The following is a 23,548-nucleotide window of genomic DNA, read 5'->3' on the forward strand; positions in this document are numbered from 1 at the left end:
GGGGTTTGACCTAAGTACCTTTAGGGAACAGAGAGTAAAGTTCCCTAAGAAAAGGAGGATCCTCCGACCAGGCGAGGTGATCGTGCCTGGCGGGCTTTCTGCCCAACTGTTGTACGTTGGGATTTTCTATCCATGTTAATTCGCATGCAAACTTCATATGTGCGATGCAGGATATTTGTGACGTCATCCGTTGATTTGCTCGTCGATAGTCTATGTGCGACTTCTGTCATCTGTCATTTGTCACTTGTCAGAGTGTCGCCACATACCAATTTCTGAAATTAATCGTAATAATGATTAATTAGTACCACAGGTATACATAAGTACGGTTTGTACATACAGAAAAGCAACTTTTTTATTATTGGAATAAGTGGAATCAGCATAACATGATTCAAGAGCTCGCCCGCAATGCACTCGAGGATCTCTTCAAAACATCGAGAGCCAACCGACTTTGTGAATAAACCCACCTAATTTGATCCCATTTTAAAATCCAATATTTTTATCCTTTTGCTGAGAAGTCAGTATACATTCTTAGGTTTTGTCTTGCTGTTAAATGTCTGTATTCTATATATGTAAAATAATTAGTATTAATACGTCATTAATGATATCTCTGTGTGCCGCATTCAGCGACATTTAATATTTAGTAAAACTATTATTTGCCGTACTTAAAGACACATTTTAATGATTATTTAAACTATTTCTTAGTAACGATTTTTACGTAAGTAAGCTGATAACATAATATAATTAATATAGACAATTTGACTTAAAAACTTACTATTAAAACAAACAAAAACAAAATTAAACATGCTTATTTAAAAACCACTATGCAATCCATCAATACCACGACCACAACTAGTAAAACCAATTACTTCAAGACTACAACACCACCATCCTATCTGAGATCTGCATACAATACCTATTAGCGGGCCATTATAGCTCATCAACTAAGCCGAGATTTACCCAACACAAAGGAGCTCAATCCACGTTATCCTTCAGTCTTCTTATCGGAAATGGAATAGAAAAGAAAAGAAAGAGAAAAAAAAACATAGTTCTTAATACCATTGACATTTCATTCCACGGAGAACCACAACAACTAAAACTAATTTATTTCCTCGGAGATAAAGATTCCGCTTGTCTGTTCCGGGAATCGAATCTCGGTACCCCTGTGATTGCATTCAGGCACTTGAAACGCAATAGAAAAGCAAAAGGGGGAATTTAATTTTATCCGCCAATTTGTGCTCTCTGTTAAACCGTGGATTAATCTTTCGATTTTGTAAATAGATAGATAGATAAAAGTGTTTAGGAAATCGTTTTTAAATTGGTTCTTGATTTTTTTGCCTTTTGAAATTTAAACGCCTTTTACATAATGCAATTTTACGTAGACATGCATAACTTAAAACATGATTGAAAATATTGAGTCAAAGTCAAGGTCAAAGTTAAATCATTTATTTCAACTGAACCATAAATAAGTACTTTGGAATGTCAACAAATATAGAAATAATAAGCTGTCGTCTGTTCGTCTATGAAGCTAGGTGCTTTTTCTAAAGTGTAGCTTCGAATGAAGAAGAACGATCAAGAAACTCCAGACCAACAAGTCTTTATCATAAATAGAGTGTTTGATTCAAAGCTTACAGGTCAAACTAACAGTTTCTTTTGAAAAAAGGGACGTTGAATTTTGAATTCAACATTTTCATCACATCCTGTATTTGTAGATAGATACTATATATTGCGATTAAAGCTTGTGACGTGTCAGTTATTGATTAAATACTATTAAAAACATTGAAAATACTTCTAAAACAACTGTCAAAAACTTGCCACGTTAAGTTCCCTGACAAACCCTTTGGGAAATAAAATATGTATGGAAATACAATACATCTTAACTAACAAATAAACTTGAAGTATCTGTTTGTAATATTTAAATAACCAACAACACATAAACCACAATATACTTTTTTATTTCTTTGTCTATTTGTTTATTTTGCCTTTTCTCTGAAATGGCTGGACCGATTTTGATGGGACTTATTGGCAGATATCTGATGTACTAAGGACTAACTTAGGCTACTCTTATTTAAGAAATAAATTAAAAACGCAAATTCTGTCAATAGTCATCAAGTCTACGCGGACGAAGTCGCGGGTTAAAGCTAATTACTATTAAACTATGATATTATTATTAAACCATTACTCATCAATATCTAGTTATCTAACTCTAACCAATCACCAGAGACCTTAAAACTTGAAATAAATTAAGATATTGTTCAAATATTCTATTGGGAGCCGAGAGATCTAAACACTCCGAGTAATAGCTCTTTTGAAGCTTACAAGCTTAGCTCCGGATTGTCGTTTGAACGGTCCAATATTAGTGGAGCCCTGAACTACTTGAATCTTCCAATAGTACCTACGATTTCTCTAAACTGTTTGATATTTTAGTGGGTGTCTCTTTGTTCGACTACTTGCTTCTTGCTTAGGTAAGGTGATTTTACTTCAATTGTTCGATTGTGCTTTGAGTTGAATTTCGTCTACGTTGATTGTTTTGGTTTCTGGTAGAATTAAATAAAATCCAATCTATGTCTCTTGCTGTTTTGCAGTAAAATTGGAATTTTGAATAGTACGTGACTGTCAAATGAAATTTTCTGTGCAGCAATTTTAGCATACAATTTGAAATGGTATTGAATTCACATCAGTTAAATAGAACTTTGATTTCAAAAATCTGTATATTTCATTTCAATAATTTTCATTAAACTATATTTTAAAAAAAAACGACTCCAACCTTCTTATTTAACAATCTAAAACCTGCTCCTAAATGTAAACACTTTTCTGAAAATTCCATCAAAATCTGTCTAACCAATCCAGAGATAATCGTGGACAAACATGCATATATACCATATCCTTCTCATTTTTAAAGTCGATTAAAAATCAAGTCAAAATCAATCTAGATACCACTTTAATAACTACTAGCCGAGTGAAGTTATCATTTAATATTCGAATACATTATGACATGTAAATACACAAGTATTGATATTATCAGTCCCTGTGTGTAATACAATAATCATATCTAGAACGACAAGCGCCCACAACACATACACAAATATAATCAAATGTGAGTGTGTTTATATCGATACGAGCCAAAACCTTCCCCTGTGATATTAAAAGAAGGTTTATGATTTTAGAAGATTGTCATGATTTATAAATGATTATGATGATGATATTTGACTACACGGTAAAAAAGTTGACACAAAATTTGTGTCTATTTTCAGTGACTAAAAACCACCCCGTTTTTACTCCTAATCCTCGAGCCGGGGCTACCCCGGTAAATACGCTAGGTGGACTACCTAGTGGATTTACCGGCTACCCTATCGACTTACAATGCAATCCAACGTTTATACTAATGCACCTACATATTTCTATCATCCCATTAGGAGTATAAATACTAGAACTACACCAAAATGTACTCAGTAATTTCTATTATTCACCCAGGCCATTCGCAAACACTATGGTAAACATAGCCCAATTTGCTCAAAGAAGGCCCTCAGCCTTCACAGACGTACTAAACTATTTTACCATGTGTACATACAGCCTCACATCAAGTTACACAAACCAGTTTATCGTGGTCTCGCTTTATAAGACCTTTCTGTACATTCCACGGTCAGCTTACACTGGTTTGGCGTAGGTTGATGTGTACAAACATACAATTCCATATTTATGTTACAGTTTTCCCTTGTAACAAGGACAATGGGCCTTTGGCAAATACAAAGAGAGATATTTTAATATCGTATGAGTTGTCTGAAAGACTCGTTGTTGCCAAATTCTGTGAATGTTACGAAATTGAGGCTGGGGCCCTTTAAGATGTGGTTGCCTTGTGTAGTTTTGTACTGTGTATAATTATGTTGTTTTTTTTTATCTGGAGTTGTGAAATGCAACTGCTTTGAAAAACTGGTTAGATCTTCAATTTGGACAAATTATTTGTATTGACTGATTTATCTACATAATATTTTCAGATGATACGTGGAATTAAAAATTGACATAATTATTGATCATCGTAGCCAGAAGTAAAACTATATAAATAGTATTTACTATTTATATCATAGTATTTACTATTTATAATATCATAGTATTTACTATTTATATAGTTTTTCTTGGCGTAGCCGTGACGTCAGCTACGCCGTAGCGGTTTCGTAGCAAAGGCGTAGCAGTATTTGTGGTTTCATGTCTGTATAGGTACGGGTGAATTTGATAGCAATGTTGTATCTATTTAGATACAACTAGAGTAGTACATAGTTGTCGCTTTTCCCATGCTGTGGGCAAAATATTTTCTTAGTAGAAGCATCTCTACCTCATTTCCAATAAACTCCAATAAGTTTTCTTAGCGACATCATTAAATATAATAGCGGAATACGTTACACAAGCATTTCTTAGAAAAACTAACTTAAGTACGTCCCGCTACATAATTATTTTCAAATCCGATCTTGAAATATAAGTCGGACAAACACAATTTAGTTTTATACATAAGAGAGAGAGAGGTAAATATGTGTTTTTATATCAAGTTCGAGTATCTATGTACGGTATCAGAAATAAACGAATTTCGCTACTAGCGGAAAGTAAATACAAGTGAGGCAGCACAAAACCAATTGATACGATCGCGTAGCGGCGTAGCCGTGACGTCAGCTACGCCGTAGCGGTTTCGTAGCAAAGGCGTAGCAGTATTTGTGGTTTCATGTCTGTATACGTACGGGTGAATTTGATAGCAATGTTTGGAGTTTAGTGGTTATATAATAGTTATTGAATACATACATCATGTACTTTTAGACAAAGATGACATTTTAAGGTCATTTTAGAAATTTGTTTTGAAAAGACGTGTTTAAATCACAAAACTTAGATTTTCTATCACAAATAATTTGTTTAATTTTTTATTACTCCACTGAAGTATACCTACATAATATATATACCAAAAGTAAACATTAAAGTCAATAAGTAAATAATGTAAATAAGAAACTTCAATAAGATTTCCTTTTTACATCCACTCTGACTAAAATCTTAGAAAAGAAAATATAAAAACCTAACAGGAAATTATATTCCATCCATCGAAATTAGATTGAAACTGGTTCAATACTTACTGATTCAGTCGCTGTCTCGAACATTGGACAAACATTTTGATCCAACATCGTTAGAACATTTTTTGCCACAAACATTGGCCCAAATATCTTTTCCCAGTCTTTTGTGATGAACTTCTCAATTGCAAACTTGAGTTCTAAAGAACTGCAGCCAAGTTAGATCTGTGCTCGAAGATAGAAGTGGGACAGCTGAAAGTTTGTAGTCTCAGTTATTTTGGGACCCATTGAAGAGACGTGAGGGTTTTGTGGCATATTTCTTGTGAGTGGGCGTTGCTGTTGGATGCAAAGTTACGTGTATGTGTGCTCCTTTTACAGAGATGAACGTTGTTTGGTTAATGAGCACATGTAGTTTTTACTGTGATGTATAAAACATGTTTGCATTGTATCTTGCTTATCAGAAACTAGGCTGAAGTTATTTATAATTGACTCAAGTCTGAATTTAATACTATGACTATTCAGAATTGGTGTACTTGAAAGTCTAGGCAAGTCTGAAAGAATTTCAATATTTATAAGCTCAATAGTTATACAACCATTGAAGTAGTAATCGTAATATCCAGTACTACATTTTGTTCTTGACAAAATGAAGGAGTCGAGAAAGTATGTCAATATTTTACTATTACTATTACCATTTATCTTTTTTTCTTTTGTAGCATTTTATGTTAAGTAAAACGTAGTTTCTGCTTTTGAAAAACTTACGTAAAACAAAATGTATATTTAAGTATATATGGGTTGGAGGTCAATGACCACGCAATGTACACTTATTCGGCGTACATCTATCAAACAGCCTCTATAGGTAAAACAAATATTGTATGAAACAGCTGAATGCCAACGAATAAAGAACTCTATTCCCCTCACTCTAAAGAGAAAACTAAATTAGCTCCAACCGTGCATAAAAATAGAAGCAGCTGCTACATTTTCCAGCGCTTTGATCCCAAAATCGGTATGGAAAAAACCAATTATTCAGTTCTTGGAAGCCATTTATTAGCTTGATGCCTACGTAATTGCGGTCTTGGTTTCAATTTAGGTTGGAACATGTGCTGCCGGTCTTTTAAATACGAAATGCTCTCATATGTAATATACAGACGACAGCCAAAAACCTCCAGTATAACTTGACCTCCCAGTCCCGAAACTTTTTATAAAGACAAAGGTCAGTTCATATTGGATTTTATAGTGAGTACAACTATGATTTAGGGAAAAGAATAATAATGCTAAGGATTACAAAAAAGGCTGTTCTACATGTTTTAGTACAAATGGAGGACCCTAGTACGTATTAGGGATGCTGAGCCTCACATATGGCATCGTCAACCCTTTATTAAGTTGGACCCAAACGGAGATAACTTTGGGATATATGACTAAGAAATATTTTGTAAACATTTTCGTATCTAATACGATACGTTGGTACTACAGAGATAGAAATACGAAATAGGGATCTTAATTACATTTGCATATGATTTATATTTGCTTGGAATCCGGTTGGGGCTGTGTTGTTGTTTTGTAATAAGGGCTGATTGTGTCTGTGTCTAGCGGTGGACGCCTGTCTTGATTGATTATGATTGAATGCGAGTTTTGGGAAAGATAATTTTGTGTAGTACGCAAAAATACCTCGGTTAAATGATTAACGGTTTCCATGATTACTGGGTTACTTTAGTGGTCATTAGTTATAAGCATTATACAATTTTCCATTAAGTACATAATTTATCATCATGAGATTTTTACCTTTGAAACTATGAGTTTTTAATAGCAAAGGGGGCTAGAATGGTACGAGTTAGTTCATTAAGTGCAAATGATAGCAAATGATATAAGAGAGAAAATTAACAGTTAATTTTATTTCTTATGATATTGCCTGCTATTGAAATAAAAGTTTCTAAAGTGGAATCTTCGAATTGTTTTCCTGATCGATTGTAGAAAGACCACTTCTGTTTTACTTATAGTTCACTTAATGAACTAACTCGTACCATTCTAGCCCCCTTGGCTACCTCCCAACTCCGGACAGTTACGAACAAAAAAAAACTTCCCTCAAAGTCGGTCAAAGTGCTATCAACTTTAGTTGGCCATTTTCTTTTAAAAAGTGACGTAATTTTATAATTAGTGACGATGAAAAAACAATGACAATCGGATTTTGTGGCGAAACTTCGAGTGGCGAGTGGTAGAATTTTTTAACTTGTTCTGAATTGTTCGAAGAGTGAAATTTTACTGTTATTGTGCTTTTCCACCAGAGATGTGGTGTGCTATGTTGCTATGGATGCGTATGGCTTCCGTTAATCATATTCATTGGTACACATAGCTTAGCACTGGTCGAAACGGACTCAGCTAAGTCATGTTTTTTATATGGAATACTGCGTGCTATGAATGCGTGATATGAATGCGTGCTATGAATGTGTGTACTAACGATACATCGCATACTCGAGTGCTGATCATCTTCGTAGCACATCTTACTCGCACAACTACATAGTATCAGTGATCACATAGTTTCACAGCTTTAGTATTACATTTACATAGCATAGTAACATAGCACATCTGTGGTGGAAAAGCATTCTTATAATATGTGTTCAATTGTGTTTTAAGTTTAAATTAATCTCGTCTAGACTCTAGACTAATAAACAAAATATGAGGGTCTGTTTGTAATATAAAAATTACCGATTTTGATGGGATCTTTATTGGCACGTAGCTGATGTACCAAGGAATAACTTAGTTTACTTTTAGTTAAAATAACCGTAATCTATGCGGCGAAGCCGCGGGCATAAGCTAGTTAATAATATACCTGTATTCACTGACTACGTTTTAAAACCTAGTAGGCATATTTATTTACCTTAAAGGTCTGTAATTTTAACCTTTAACAAAAGAATAGTTTTAATTTTTTACAATTCAACAACAATTTCTGTGTAACAGATATCAAAGAGAAAAATTCAAGGTTTTTGTAAACTTTCCCTAAAGTAAGGGCAGGTAGCGTTCAAAGGAATAGAACAATTAAACGGTCGTTAAGTTTCGAGACAGAAGAGAAACCTTGAAATGATACTGAAATAAAAACTTCTTTACAAGTTTAAATAAACCATCAAAAGAAATCCAATTATTTCATGAACTTGAACGCAAAGGTATACCCTCTTCGTAATACGTCTTTCGAATTTGAACTCAAATGTCTATGAAATAGAGTCTTGTTTTAAAAAGCTGGTTGGGATTTTGAAATCTAAGCCCTTAATAAATAGTGCACTACCCACATCGTGTAGATTTTTCTGCAGTGTCACGCCTTTTATCCCTGAAGGGGTAGGCAGAAGTGCTCATTACGGCACATAATGCCGCTATACAATGTACACGCACTTTTCACTATTTGTGTTATAAGTACAATATAATAGGGGGTGAGCTTATTGTCATAATACTGGGCACAATTCCAGACTCGTGTACTAAGAAATTTTCAACAGAAGCCCAGTAATACTTTGCCCGACCCGGGAATCGAACCCGAGATCCTTTGTCCGGCAGTCGCACTGGCGACTATTTGACCAACGAGGCAGATACTGAAAACATCACAAGCATAAACCCATGATAATCACAACCCATAGACCGCCATTGAAACGCTACAACCAATCCTAATAAGCCATAGATATGACGTCAATATCAGTATGGTGACCATTAAAATCTCAATATCGGAGACTCTACCCAAACATTCAGTTGGTTTATGTCCCTCTTTACATAATGACCTCGCTTTACGCACATTGAAGTCTGTTCCTATTGAATAAACTCATTAGGGTCCCCATTCACCCGTGGTTCCCCGGACAAGTCCATATTCAATGGCTTTAATACAAAATACATGGGGGCATCGATCGTTCGTCGTTTTTTTCGAAGGGACCAAAACTATTGGTTATTTTCTCAGTAAATGGGGATTGGTTGACATTTTCGAGGTTACCTTTTCCTTTTTTTCGTCTTATTGCAAATTATAGGGTGTTATTTTGTGAAACTGGTTTTGTTTTTGATGCCGATAATTATATTTTCCGAATGATATTTTTGCTTTTTTTTATTAATGGATTATCTCGCATTCTTTTTGATTTTGTGATGTTCATAAATTCAAGAAAATGATGTTGAAGTTTCTAATAAATCAGTTGCTAAAGCAAGATGTTACAGTGTAGTTCACGCATGGATCATAAGCAATTCACGGATCCCAGTTGACGCGCCTCACCGGGCGTATCCAATATGGAAATGAATTCCTCAAGTTACATTTTTTTCAAATATAAAAACAAACGAAATTTTTCATTATTAATATTTCAGTTTATAAACTTAAGTTTAAAAAAATCGAAGCAAAGAACGTATTCATTTTTAAAAGGCCGTCAATGCACCTGTGGCTTCTCTGGTGTTGCGGGTGTCCATAGGCGCCGCTGATCGCTTACCATCAGGTGATCCGTCTGCTCGTTTGCCAATTATTCCATAATAAAATCTATTTCAAAAATCAACCTCAGAACTCATGTAAATTAATTAGGAACGTGTGAAATTATACATTTAGTTACAAATCTCTAAATTGCATGCTAAAATTCCGAAATAGTGGTAACAAACACATTCCAAATAGCAATATGAATTCTTACGCATGTGGATTGAATTCGAACCATCATTTTATTAATTAAAATGCTTCGATTGTTTAAAGTTGTAACGTTCAACGAATGAATTTACTTTGATAGCACTCAATTTTATTAATTCATATTTATTTTGTATGATTTTAAATTTGATTAATATTGTTAACTGGCTATCGAATACAGCTTTGCTCGGAAAAAATAATCATTTAGTACGATTTCACTGGAACTTTATGAATTTTGTTATTTTTTGTTAGCAAAAAATTCTATTGTGGAATTTCAAATTCTCAGAATTTAGAAACCCTAGATGTTTTACTAGAAAAGGTGATCAAAGTCAATTTATTTCATTAATCCTTATTTAAGCCCTTTTGAAACAAACGCAACATTTAACTGTCCGTCAGTCTGTCTATCAGTGAAGCTAGGCTAGCTCGATCTAAACCATAGCTTTGAATGAAGTAAAACGAGCAAGAAACACCAATCTTGTACCCGGTAGTTAAATTCACGTCAACTGAATCAAAATGGCCGCTTTACCTGTGAACTAAAAGGCTTTATGGCTAAAGATATCCATTATGTGATCATAGTGTAAGGGCAAATCCCCGCGACGTTTTTCAAAAAACCCATATCGCGTGATATACATGTATAAAACCTATTTACGAACTAAAAAGATAATAGCATGACTCGCATATTCTATTCATGTCATCCTCAAAACAGTATCCTACCTTTACCGCACGCATAGTCACACTACACCCGACTAGCACACTGAAAAATCAACCTTAACTACTTTGGTATAGAGTGCAAAATCTATTGCGGATATTACTGTTACGTTGTAAGGTAGAAATTGACTTTAAATGTATGTTAATAAGGTTCATTTTTGTTCGCAGGCTGCCGTGTATACAGGGTGTTTTGAGCCGTGAAAGTGGGATTATGCATGGACACGTGAACTAGCGATGTCTGCGGCTTTCCTCTTCGCGGCGCTTGGCGCTTTGGCACTCGTCAGCCGCACAGGTGAGAAGGGGTCTTTATTTATGTGAAACCACGAAGTATTAGCACGGATAGTTAAGTCAGTGGAAGCTATATTGTTCCGTTACTTTTAAATGTGTAGTCTATTTTTATCTCAAAACTGAAACTCGCCATGCATTGTTTTGACTACACGATTAGTGCGGTAGATAGGCAACCGGCTGCCACATAACGTTTAGCGGGTTCGATTCCCCCATGAAGCAACTCTTTTATAGTGACCCAAGGCAATGAAACTTAAAATACATCGATAAAAGACAGCCGCAAGCAGCATTATGTGACGCTGCTAGCTGCCACGTTTAACTATCTGCAATCGTTTTCATTAATACATTAATTACATCGATAGAAGACTTATTGCCTGACACTTTAAACACTTTTAAATCTTCAATCGTTTTTCAACCAAAAAACTAAGATAATAAACCTCAAAATACATCGATAGAAGACATATTGGAGCCGCGAGAGGCATTACGTGACATCTCCGCCGTAGGTACATTACAATAAAGCATTTAGTTGATTACGTGAACGTCTAAAACGCAGCTTACAGGGACTTGTGACGTAATGCTCCGTCTAAGCTCACCCAAATTCTTTGTCAGTCGTTAGCGGCATGAAATTGTCGTTTACTTAAGCTGTTCCCTGCCTGACCTCGTTTAAAGCCTTCAATAAGCGAGCCATTGTTATTGAGTCGACATTATTTCCCGGAAAACTGACATATTTTTCATCTCAAAAATCGTTTTCAATTCTCAACGGTGTTTCATTAGGGAAGAGCGTTTGTTAATATGAAAAGGAGGATTAGGTATCGAGTAAGATAAGTGGTGAGCGATCACTGATCAAGTGATGAATGAAAGTTTTTTTGCTCAAACGATTCGATTGATAATGTTTTCGATTTAAGCTAGGCTCGTCACTTCAATGTCTCGACGTATTAAGGAATTGAAATTTCGTTTTTACTGATTATGTTCTATTGACTGAGATTGATATTCTGTGGATATTCAATTGTATTTGCGAGGTAAATGGAAAGTAGGGTTATTTATTGGCTTGCGAGGGTTTTGACGTAACGTTGAAATGGATAGGTAGGTAAATAAGAGAGTAAAAAAGTGAAACTTCATTTTATATAAGCGACTGTCATGAGAATAAAAATATAACAAAAATATTGTTTTTAACCTACTTTCCAAAAAGGAGGAAGTTCTATTCAATTGAGTAAATAATACCAGCACTTAAACAATTATGCAATATCTATAGAAACTAACCATTACTTGACTACATAGTTGGAGCGGTGTAGCGGGTTCGATTCCCACACGAAACAATTATTTGTGTGATCCACAAATTGTTGTTTCGGGTCTAGGTGTCATGTTTATGTGAACTTGTATGTTTGTAAACGCACCCACGACACAGAAGAAAATCCTAAAGAAGGGCAACGTTATTTAAAAAAATACAAATAAAATATCCCTGAATATCTTAACAGAACCCCAATTCATAGAAACACGAAGCACCTAGTCATACTACAAACATATATACGTACGTCTACATATAAATGTACGGTAGGTTAGCAAGGGGTCTCAACACCGTTTCCGGAGCAAAGAGAGTGAGCATTTAGGGCGCTCACTTGAGGAGGGGAGCGATTAGCCTGAGGGCTTCGCAAATGACACCTATATCCTTACATTTAAGATTTTTATTCACTACTGAGAATATAAATATGAATAGACTTGCGCATAAATGTCGTTTTTCTGTGATAGTTTTATATATAGGAAGACGTAATACATTTTATAGGACTTAGCGCCTGTTTCACCACCTTCGTATAAGTGCTCGATAAACTTATGTGACAGCTATTGCATACTAATTATGTTCTTAATTCAAAGTTATCTGATACATAGCGGCTATCTAGACATTGTGAAACAAATCCTTAATGTCAATAGGTTATAAATAATATAAGTTTGTCAAATCGTGCCATGAAGCATGAGATATTATATAATTTCAGTGTCTTTAACTAAACATAAATTACATACATAGATGAATTCTTTTTTCTCTCAAGAATTTATCAATAACGAAGACTAAACAATATCGAATCGTGAAACCCAATACAATAAACAGAAATAAGAAGTTCCATTAACCATTTCAGTACTTCAGCGAAAACATCTCACGTTTGTACGAGTCGTCCAAAAATATTGATCCATTTACACACTAGGCGAGTATGGTCACTTCCCAGAGGTCCCACTTCCAATTAGCAGGGCCAACATTATGTCCATTACTTATGAGCCCTCTATAACAATTCTCTTAATTAACTTTCTCATCACACCGGACTATCCTTAACCTTGATCCCTTCGAAAGAATCGAATGAACAGAACACAATCTTCAGGACATTTACTAAATAGTCTAAGAGCTGCTGAACCTTTCAAATAAAGTCTGTCTTGCGAGGCTAGAAATTTGTAGAATAATGATTTACAAACGCTAAATTCTTTGCCGGGGCTTTCTGATGGGTGTAACCTGGGTACCTTTAAGGCCCGAGTGAATAGATGGGCAGACGTGTTCCATAGTAGGCCGTATCAACACTTACCAATAGGCGAAACAACGGCCTAACTTCGACCCATCAAATATATAAAAAAGTTATCAATCCTGCACATCACCATTTAAAAAAAAACAGTTGTTCATGATTTTGTTTTGCATGATCTTTCTACGCATTCAACGGTCAGTTTATATTGGTTAGGTACTGATGTGTAGCTCACATAGTACATTCAGATCGTGACTATTAGCCAGTTATAAATCTTCATCCTAATTTTTTGCCTTACAAGGTGAAGTCTATTTGAAGGTTCAGTAGCTTTCAGACTATAAGTCTCGTCGCCATCTTGTCGACCGCCATCTTGCATTTTTTTCATCAAATCTAAAACGAGATTTTCGGAAACGGCCGTTAATTTGACTGGGGCCTGATTAAAATGGATCATGGCATAATGTCATTTCAGTCTTTCGAATAATGTTGGATTATTGCCTGATCTTTCCGTTTTGTTATTTCTTTTCTGTATTTTTTTAGGAGTTGCTAATTTTATTTTTGGTGGTACTAAATGAAACATGAATTTATTTTTGTTAAATAGGCTACAAAGGAGCACAAACACGTCAAAATTATTGTATAAAAATCTAGGTGAGGTCGACAAATGCGAATGCATTCAAATGGGAGCATGCTAGCATTGAAATACTTTTACAATTCATCTTAGTTGCTGCATAAGTTTTGTCTTAAAGTTATTTATAAAATAGACATAGGTAAAAATACATTTCCTTGCTTTGGAGAAAACAATATTACAATACCTAATATTATGTCACTTCAGGATTTTATATGACTAAGTTTTTGCTAAAGAAAATCGTACTACAGCCAAAATGTGTTGCCAACAATATGAATAGCTACACCCACTACAAAAGCCACGACACTAATCACAGCGTGCAAAATACACACACACACACACACTATCCAAAAAATATCAACTGGGACTCGAGTCGAAAACTTCGCAGAAATTAGTTCCATAACTCAAAACAAACAATAGTTGTCTTTGCCAGCCATAATGTCATAATGTTACGAAGACAAAACTGTTCGCTAGATAGCAGCACTGTCTTCGATATTAAACTTTGTACACGATATTTATCGCGACGTCCTGACAATGTTGGTAGCTATTGTATTTTTAGTTTGTTATGTTGCCATCCTGTAGCACCGAATTCTTGTTTTATTCACCGAATAGAATAGAATAGAATTTTGAAATGTTCGAAGGAAATTCAATAGAACGTATATTGAACGTAATATTTCTTATTTATTTGCTTGCTATGCTTTATGTTTTGTGAAAATACTTTGTAAAGGTCGATGTTATATAGAGTATGTTTTTGTATTTACAAAGAAAAGTCCACTCTTAGATAGATATAACGTAATAGACTTCTATATGTTCGTCTTCATAAAGGGAAACTATATTTTTTACCAATTTTAAATTGAGCATTGAATATAAAATCACATATTAAATATTTATACCAATGTCGAAATACCTTGTGTCTTCGAAAGACAGAAAAACCGACGTGAAACAACGCTTTCGTTGTATTTCGTTGTGTAAGTAAGGTTACCGAAGGCACAATTACCCACTTTCCCAATTTCCGATTCCCCAAAAGGCCGGCAACGCATTTGTTCTAGTATTTCGGACATCCATGGGCGGTGGCGATTGCTTACCATCAGGTGATACATCTGCTCGTTTACCGGCTTATAACAAAAAAAATGTACATAAATGTTTCTACTTTTTGTAAACTAAACATTATGTTAGAACATTGTCAAGAGATGTTCCTATAATACATCCTAACAATCAAATATCATCCAATTTCATTACATCACAACTGATTTCTCCCAGGAATACATACTCCGCCTAGAATCCTCATTTCTTGCCAGTTACGTTATTAGTCCCAATAATAAGACATGATCCAATTTCTGTGAACACTATGTGTTGTATAATACAACGAGGATTATGTAATCATTTGTTGCTATACTAGCTTCTGACCGCGGCTTCACCCGAGTCAAAGGAGGCAACAAAATGATAAATGATATTTATTTTTGCAAGTAGGTTACAAGATAACACTTTTACACGTCAATCTCTAAAATAACTAGATGAGGCCAGCATTTCCTATCGGACTGCTTTAAGATGCCGAAACAAACTCAGAGGTCATAGTCTCTTTTAAAGTAAGTAAGTCTCTAGTAAAGTAGCCTTCGTGTTATTCCAGACTATAATCTATCACTGTGTCAAATTTCGTACAGATTCGTTTTAGTAGTTTCTGAGTGAAAAGGTCACTAACATACGCATATGCACGCAAACTTCCACATTTGTATCGATTAGTATAATGATTTATATTCTTAGTCACAATTTTGTAGTTAAGTTTTCGTATAAATACACTCATATCGTTCACACGCTTTTAAAAACAGCTGTAACAATTTTAATGTGACTTATTATGTAAGTCATTCATTGATGCAGAAAATCAACACAACTTGGTATTAAATAATAATTATTAACACCTGATTATTTATTATCGGGCAAAATATCGATATAAACTCACTAATAAGACTTGAACTCACTATCTACATTATTACATCAGACTCTCATTAAAGAGACTTCTTCGAACGAAATGCACAAACTACATTATTCAAACAAATTAAAGCTTAAAATTCCTCGTCATTCGTTCACTAATAACCGAGACGCCTAATTAGCTCTTCACTAGCAGTTAGCGAAAGAGTTGACAAAGTACCACTAGGTAGGTATACTTAGTACCGCTAGGTATATAAAGTACCGCTAGGTATACAAAGTACCACTGGGTACACTATCTGAGAGCGCTGCGTTCTTTCATTAAAATGTCATTTACATACTAAATTCAAATTTCTTTGTGTAAGGAGGTAAGATTTAGAGTGGGAACGTGAACAAAATCAAATAATTAGGTATCTGGTTCGAAAAATTTAGTCTGAGCTGTCCCAGTTTGGTTGTGTGCCTTGAATTAGGTTATGTTTTGATTATATAAGATTCAATGGCTGTTAGGAAATAGGTTTGTTTCATGTAACCTTATGACGGTTATAAAAATACATTTGGGTTAATCTCCCAAACGGGTATATTCGTATGATCATTTTGGCGCTTTTCAGATAATAATATTTATCTATCTATTATCTATCTCATTGAAATTAATGATATTCAAATATATTTTTTTGTTATTTTCTGTGAGATAAATAATTACCATTATCATATCTATATCTAAAAACTCCAGAGCGATTACACGAATGTAGTATTCGTGTAATCGCGTTTTGGAGATTGACCCATTTGAATAATTTTTTGGTTGAGTTTTTGCAAATGTGTCTGCCGAATGGATTCTCCATAATAGGACGGAGATTAGAATTCTGCCCAGTGTATGGCAATAGACTCAGCCCCTATTACTTGGAATTTACTTATACATAACTGGATAAAGTAAGTTAGACTATGTATGACGTTCACATAAAATAGTATCGACAAAAATTCTTCGTCACACGCTCACATCACTATAACAGGCACTTACATAGTGGAGTTTGTGAAGAGTGTACAAGTTCGACTCATCCTCGTAACTTAAGTGGCCCCAACTTGACTTCCTGTACCCCACGTGATGAGTTTTTATAAGCGATGCGCTGCTTACATTTTGTGCTTCAAGTAAATGTTACTTTGTTAACAAGTTTTTTGTATAAAATTGTATACAATTTTCTTTTGAAGAAGGGTCTGATATTACGAAATGAACGTCACGATATTTAGTTTTTGTTAAACGAGTATGGATTTGATTTACTGGTCATGCAAAGAATTATTGGGATTTTACCGGTATTCAGAATATTCTCAGTAACAGTAAGTGGAATTGTGCTTGATTTAATTATGGTATCCGGCATACCCCTTTTTTATAAGGAACTCATAATTAATACAACTAGTTAAAAATGCTTACCTCTATCTACCGTTTCAGGAGATTATAAAAATTAACATGCATGAAACTCAAGTTCCGTACTCAGAGACATTAAATGTTTACTTTAACTACACCTTAGTAACAATTTTTTTTCCGAAAACTATTGCAAAGGACTGGGTTAAGTAACCATTAAATAACTCTGAGTACGGCGGTAAATATATATGTTTAATATCTTTTTTTTGCCTACAGGGTGCACAGACAACACAAATGGCCTGAACACAGACGCCGTACAAGAGTTGGACTACACGGACGTAGACCTAGGGTTGACACAAAGGGGACCTCGCTTCGACGTGCCACACTCCAAGAATGTGACAGCCTTAGTTGGGAAAACTGCACAACTGAACTGCAGGGTCCACGATCTTGGAAACAGGACGGTGAGTATCTTACTATAATGCTTGGTACAAACTTCTGATATCTAGTATTTTTGATAGTGCTCTACCGGTTCAGTAAATATTATTCTTTTTTCAGTTTCAGTAAATATTTTACTATGAAATGAACCATGTGGTGAGAGCAGAGTAGAATACATTTTTCTTTACTCTCCCAATCTATCTACGAGTTTCGTAAGAGAGAACCGGCTAGAGTTATCCACATTGAACTGATATTAGCAGCACTTTAATCTTTGATACTACGATCTCTTTCTCGCCTGACAGACGGTGAAGGAAAACATCGTGAACAAACCTGAGCTTATAATTTCTAAATTAAAATCGCCAACCCGCATTGAGCAAGGTTGGTTTATTGGTTGATCTATTAACATTTAATTGTGTTCCCAGGTATCATGGATTCGACATCGTGACATTCACTTGCTGACGTCAGGCAGAATGACGTACACCTCAGACCAGAGGTTCATCAGTGTACACAACCCTCACACTGAGGATTGGATACTCAAGGTAAGAGAAATTATATTTTTATTTTTATTTTAGGGGCTTTTATTCGTAGAACATGCCAGCCCCGTTGAGTCATAAGTAAGCAATACAACCATTCATTGTATTCTAATGTACAAGTAACAGGATATCACTGACGCGTTAACACCTTAAATAAGTTGATGGTAGTCGAAGAAAAAGGATTTGTTAACATCACGTGAAATGATATGATGATTGTGGTATCGCCTCTAGATTTATTTGCTGATAGTTAATAAGAGTTAGGACAGAATTTGTTTAAGAAAATACTAGTTTACTCATTAGTTACTTTGTAAGTTTTATGTAATAAGATAAAGTCACGATGAAATTGGCGTAACATTTGTTAAAAGTTTCAAAACAAAGGTAGAAAGAAAAATAAAAAACTCTACCTACCTTACCTGACTTACAAATAATTACAACACGTTTTCAAATGGACGTAAACGTCTCTTCTGTTATAAGTTTAAAAGTATTATGAATTAAACTTACTCTCCCTTATTCAATGAGACATAAATCTAGAAGATATCAAGACTACATACCAGTAACATTATTAAAACACAAATATTAAATTCCACACAATGATTTCACTGAATCAATTACATTCCCATTTCGCGTTAAATTGTCACACACAAATTTTGATGAAAAATGTCTTCCATATTGGATCCATTGCGGGATATTGTCGCAAAATTTCTTTACGAATACCGCACTGTCTTTATTCTTCGTCAATGTTTGAACAACATTGTTATATGAGATGACATATTCCGGAGCCACAATCCATGAGATATGGAGTGTGTAATACGAATCGTAGCGTGTAAGGATTGGGCTCGCTGTCATTGCAGCGATAAGTCCCCTCTTTGAGGAGTGGCTAGAGAGGCGCCATGGCGTCCTCACCTACCGCCTGACGCAGGTGCTTACCGGACATGGGAGTTTCGGTAGGTTCCTGTTTTTGATTGGGCGGGAGGAAACGCCCGGGTGTCATCACTGCGAAGACCGCCCGGAGGACACGGTGGAACACACGGTTGCAGTCTGCCCTGCGTGGGCTGAACACCGCCGTGCCCTCAGGGAAGTGATCGGCGACGGCGACCTCTCGCGCCCGGCTTTGGTTCAGGCCATGGTGCGGAGCGAGGGGGACTGGGATGCCGTCTCCTCCTTCTGCGAAGCAGTCATGCTAGTTAAGGAGGAGGCGGGACGCGTGAGGGAACGAACTTCCTCACGCCCCAGCCGACGCGAAAGACACTCCGGGCGTCGGGGATCGCGTGACGATCTCCGGCCACCGTAAGTGCGGGTCTGCGGACGGCGAGCAAGGGTAGCTCGCCGCCCGACCAGAACCAGACCCGTGCGTGCGGCGCGTTGCGTTCCGCGCGCGCCTCAAAGAGCCATCAGACCACCACAGATGGGGCCCAGTAGGGCTGATGCTTAATCCGGAGCTGCGGACAACCTAGCGGGTTTACCGGGGCTCCGGCTCGACAAGCAGGAGTAGGAACGGGGTGGTTTTTAGTCAGTAAGAGTCTGACACTCCCTCTCGCTTTGCCCTGGCGAGAGAAGTCATTGGATGATTTTCCCCCTGAAAAAAAAAAAAAAAAAAAAAAAAAGCGTGTAAGGATGATCACACACTCCCGGTTTTAATATTTACGTGAAGTGTTTTTTTTTTTGGTTGAATTTTCAGGTAATTTTTGAATGAATGTTGACGTATTCCTCGATTATTTCAGTCGTGTTTTAAGTATTTTCAGAGTATATAATTATTTTGTCAATTATGTTATCTTACCGATTGATTAAGTCTGAAGTTTGTAGAAGTAGTAGGTAGTAGTCTTTCATGCCAAAAACTATGTCAAAACTTACAAATAATGTCAGACATTCGCCTTTCTTGTCACACTTACAATTGATATGATGAATAACATTTTAACTCCATTTGCATAGAGTACACTTTTGATTGGTATTCTCTTTTTCCAATTTGAAAACTGCCTCAATAACTACGACTAAAACCTTACCTGCGATTTGAACTATATACATAACTGATTAAAACCACAATAAAATTGTCTAAACCTAATATCTAAACATTTATAATTGCAAATTCCCTTTCTAACAAAACTTATCCAATTTTAAATCATTATAATCTACTCGTGTATGTTCTAACCCTTCGAATAGTTCTGACTTCGTATATGACATCATTTGCCCTTGAACACAACAATATTTATTCTCTAACGACCCTATGATCATAAGATCATATTATTATCTCTATAAGACCATTTATTAAGTTGTTAGTAATTATGATTTAGTTCTTTGTCTCTTGGTAGTAAACTACTCGAGTCTGCTATTATTTTTGACCTTGAACTTTTATTATAGGGAGGGTCTTACGCTTCAATAGTTTCGTGTCGATCATTTGACCTTTAGAAATTAATATAAGATAGTAAACATGATATTTCAGATATCCCTAGTTGAATTAATTCAGTCATATAATATGAAAAGAATTCCGAGTAATGATTTTTTTATGGTATAAGCTGGTAAACGAGCAGACGGATCACCTGATGGTAAGCGGGGATTGCGAAGATTGGGAAAAGGGGTAATTAGGCCTCTGGTAACCTCACTCAGTTTCGGTAGGTTCCTGTTCCTTATTGGGCGGGAGGAAACGCCCGGGTGTCATCACTGCGAGGACCGCCCGGAGGACACTGTAGAACATACAGTGGCGGTGTGCCCTGCGTGGGCTGAGCACCGCCAAGTCCTCAGGGATGTGGTCGGCGACGGCGACCTCTCGCGCCCGGCACTGGTTCAGGCCATGGTGCGGAGCGAGAGGGACTGGGATGCCGTCTCCTCCTTCTGCGAAGCAGTCATGCTAGCTAAGGAGGAGGCGGGGCGCGTGAGGGAACAAACCTCCTCACGCCCCAGCCGTCGCGAGAGACACTCTGGGCGTCGGGGATCGCGTGACGATCTCCGGCCACCGTAAGTGCGGGTCTGCGGACGGTGAGCAAGGGTAGCTCATCGCCCGAACAGAACCAGACCCGTGCGTGCGGCGCGTCGCGTTCCGCGCGCGCCTCAAAGAGCCATCAGACCACCACAGATGGGGCCCAGTAGGGCTGATGCCTGATCCGGAGCTGCGGACTACCTAGCGGGTTTACCGGGGCTCCGGCTCGAAAAGCAGGAGAAGGAACGGGGTGGTTTTTAGTCAGTAAGAGTCTGACACTCCCTCTCGTCTCGCCCAAGGCGGGAGAAGTCATTGGATGATTTTCCCCCTCAAAAAAAAAAAAAAAAAAAGTAACCTCACTCACACAAACAAAACACAACGCAAACATTGTTTCACGTCGGTTTTCTATAAGACCGCGGTATCACTTCGGTCGACCTGGCTCATTCGTACCGAAGCAAGACTCTCCCACATTTAATGAAGCTTCGAAATAGAATAAATAAACATGTGTTACCGAATTTGAAATTCTCACATTGTTATAAAGTATCAATAACTATACTAATTACGTACCTAACTACACGAAGGTACCATTTTTTTATCAATTCGACACTTTTTTCACAAACAAGCAACAAAAAGTAAAACTTATTACCCAATATTCATTCGCTTTCGCAATTAAAATGTTCACCGAAACGACCTAACTGAAAATGCTTATCTTGGTTACTGAAACTCATATTTTTACAGATAAGGTTTCCACAACGCCGCGACTCGGGCATTTACGAGTGCCAAGTCGGTACAACGCCACCTATCGGCCACAGGATGTACCTCTCAGTCGTCGGTAAGTATAAGATTAACTTTATTTTTTATGTCACTACTTTAGATTTAGTACCGAACTAAAATCCAAGATAACTATGCTAATTTAATTTCAACTTTATATCCGTCAGTTAAGACGCTTATTAGAAAAGGGTACTCTTCTGTCTACAGTTCTATATTTTTGTTCTATTCATACCTATAGCCTTGCCCTCAATCGTGTGTGATAAAAATTTATATCATATTACCCAAGTCAGCTCATACCCTATCTATGTATCGATTTTGATCATAATCCGTCCAGCAGTTTTAGCGTGATTGACGGACAAATTTTCACATTTATATATTACACGACACACTTTACATTATATAAAAATAAATATCACTCTTCATATTTCTAACAATGTATTATTTATGAATAATTCCTTCAGAAACAACAAACATCACAAATACCTTAACAGTAATGATAAAAACATTTGCATTTACTATTCCGAATCTTGAATAAAGAAGAACATTCTCTCGTAGCAATAATTTTCGAGCATCTTTTACGTAACCTCATTAAAATCAAAGTGCGAAAGCTTTGCATGCACTTATTCTGTCATGTTTCGCAAACTCCGCGTTAAATAAGATGAGATATTTAATTTATTCGTCTCGGAAACATTTTTAGTACCTAATTGAATTAAAAGCAAAGCTTCCGTCTTTGGGGGATAAAGGAAATTTAGAGTCTTCTGAAATAGCAATACTAATTGAGACTTACTTATAATAAATAATACTCAATATTCAATTCTTTATTGCTTTCCACGTGTAAGACTTAGGTGGTTTTAACTAAGACACAATGTGGACCCTGTCGGGCATAACAATATAAGTTTAGGAGAGAAAACACTTTGACATGCCATTTAAAAAAGTAGGTATATCAAATGACACATGCAATACAAATCAAATTAAGATTATCACTCATTAACAAAAACATATTTCATACATATAATAATTTGGCAAAGCAATGTATAATATAAAAGCAGCCACGATCATACGAAACAAACGACCAAGATCCAACACTGACCCTAATTTACTTGGAAAATATCCAGCAAAGAAAGAAGATACAAAAATACAAAGAAACAACGAAAAAGAACATTTGTTTTCTAATTTACAGAATGCCTAAACATTCGCCTAAAGGGATACAAATAAAAATCACAAATTCAAAATAAAAATAAGGGAATTTCTAGCGACACAGGATTAGGGCATTATTTATGAGGACCTCCAGGCTTAGCTTTAGAAAAAATAAGACAAATTCCTTTTGCAGGGAAATATCTAAGGCCACCTTGTTTATGTAGTGTCAAAGTATTTTTACGGAAGAAAAAAAAGCGAATTCATTACTAACATAAAATTGTTGATAAGCTTGTTCTATCGCCAGCACGATATTAAGACGACAAGCGAAATTCTTAATTTTATAAAGGTGACAATATATAAATTTTCTTTCCTTATTTTCGTTTCTGATCCTAAGGAGGGCGGAACGTAAATATTTCTTAATTCTTTGTTTATACACGGTTTTGTTGACATTCATTAACTTTAATGAATGTTAGGCTGAAAGATGATCTTTATAAAATGTTTTTTGTTAAATAAGAATGTCATTATGATTGCCTCGATGGTCGAGTGGTTACAAGTACTACTGCTAAATAAAAAGAGGGATTTATATATCAACCAGATTGGGATTTTAAAGAAGGGCCAAATTAAAAGTACCATTAACCGATGAGCATGCATGAAAAGACTGATGACTGTTGATGAAGCGAAAGAAGTATGTAAGATTCGTATCAATTG

At 36.0% G+C, this 23,548-nt stretch overlaps 1 protein-coding gene across 3 annotated transcripts in view; it reads left to right on the forward strand.

The window, feature by feature from the left end:
* The window catches only part of LOC118265753 (zwei Ig domain protein zig-8), a 215,959-nt gene that overhangs the window by 170,221 nt on the left and 22,190 nt on the right, over positions 1-23,548 (forward strand). For all 3 annotated transcript variants that reach the window (XM_050695126.1, XM_050695127.1, XM_050695128.1), the window contains 4 exons: positions 10,540-10,663; positions 17,330-17,514; positions 17,911-18,027; positions 21,671-21,764. In XM_050695126.1, the coding sequence (XP_050551083.1) occupies positions 10,606-10,663; positions 17,330-17,514; positions 17,911-18,027; positions 21,671-21,764 (454 nt within the window). In that variant the 5' untranslated portion in view covers positions 10,540-10,605. The remainder of the gene's footprint in view (positions 1-10,539; positions 10,664-17,329; positions 17,515-17,910; positions 18,028-21,670; positions 21,765-23,548) is intronic.

Source organism: Spodoptera frugiperda, chromosome 7 (assembly GCF_023101765.2).
Source record: "Spodoptera frugiperda isolate SF20-4 chromosome 7, AGI-APGP_CSIRO_Sfru_2.0, whole genome shotgun sequence".
NCBI lineage: Eukaryota > Metazoa > Arthropoda > Insecta > Lepidoptera > Noctuidae > Spodoptera > Spodoptera frugiperda.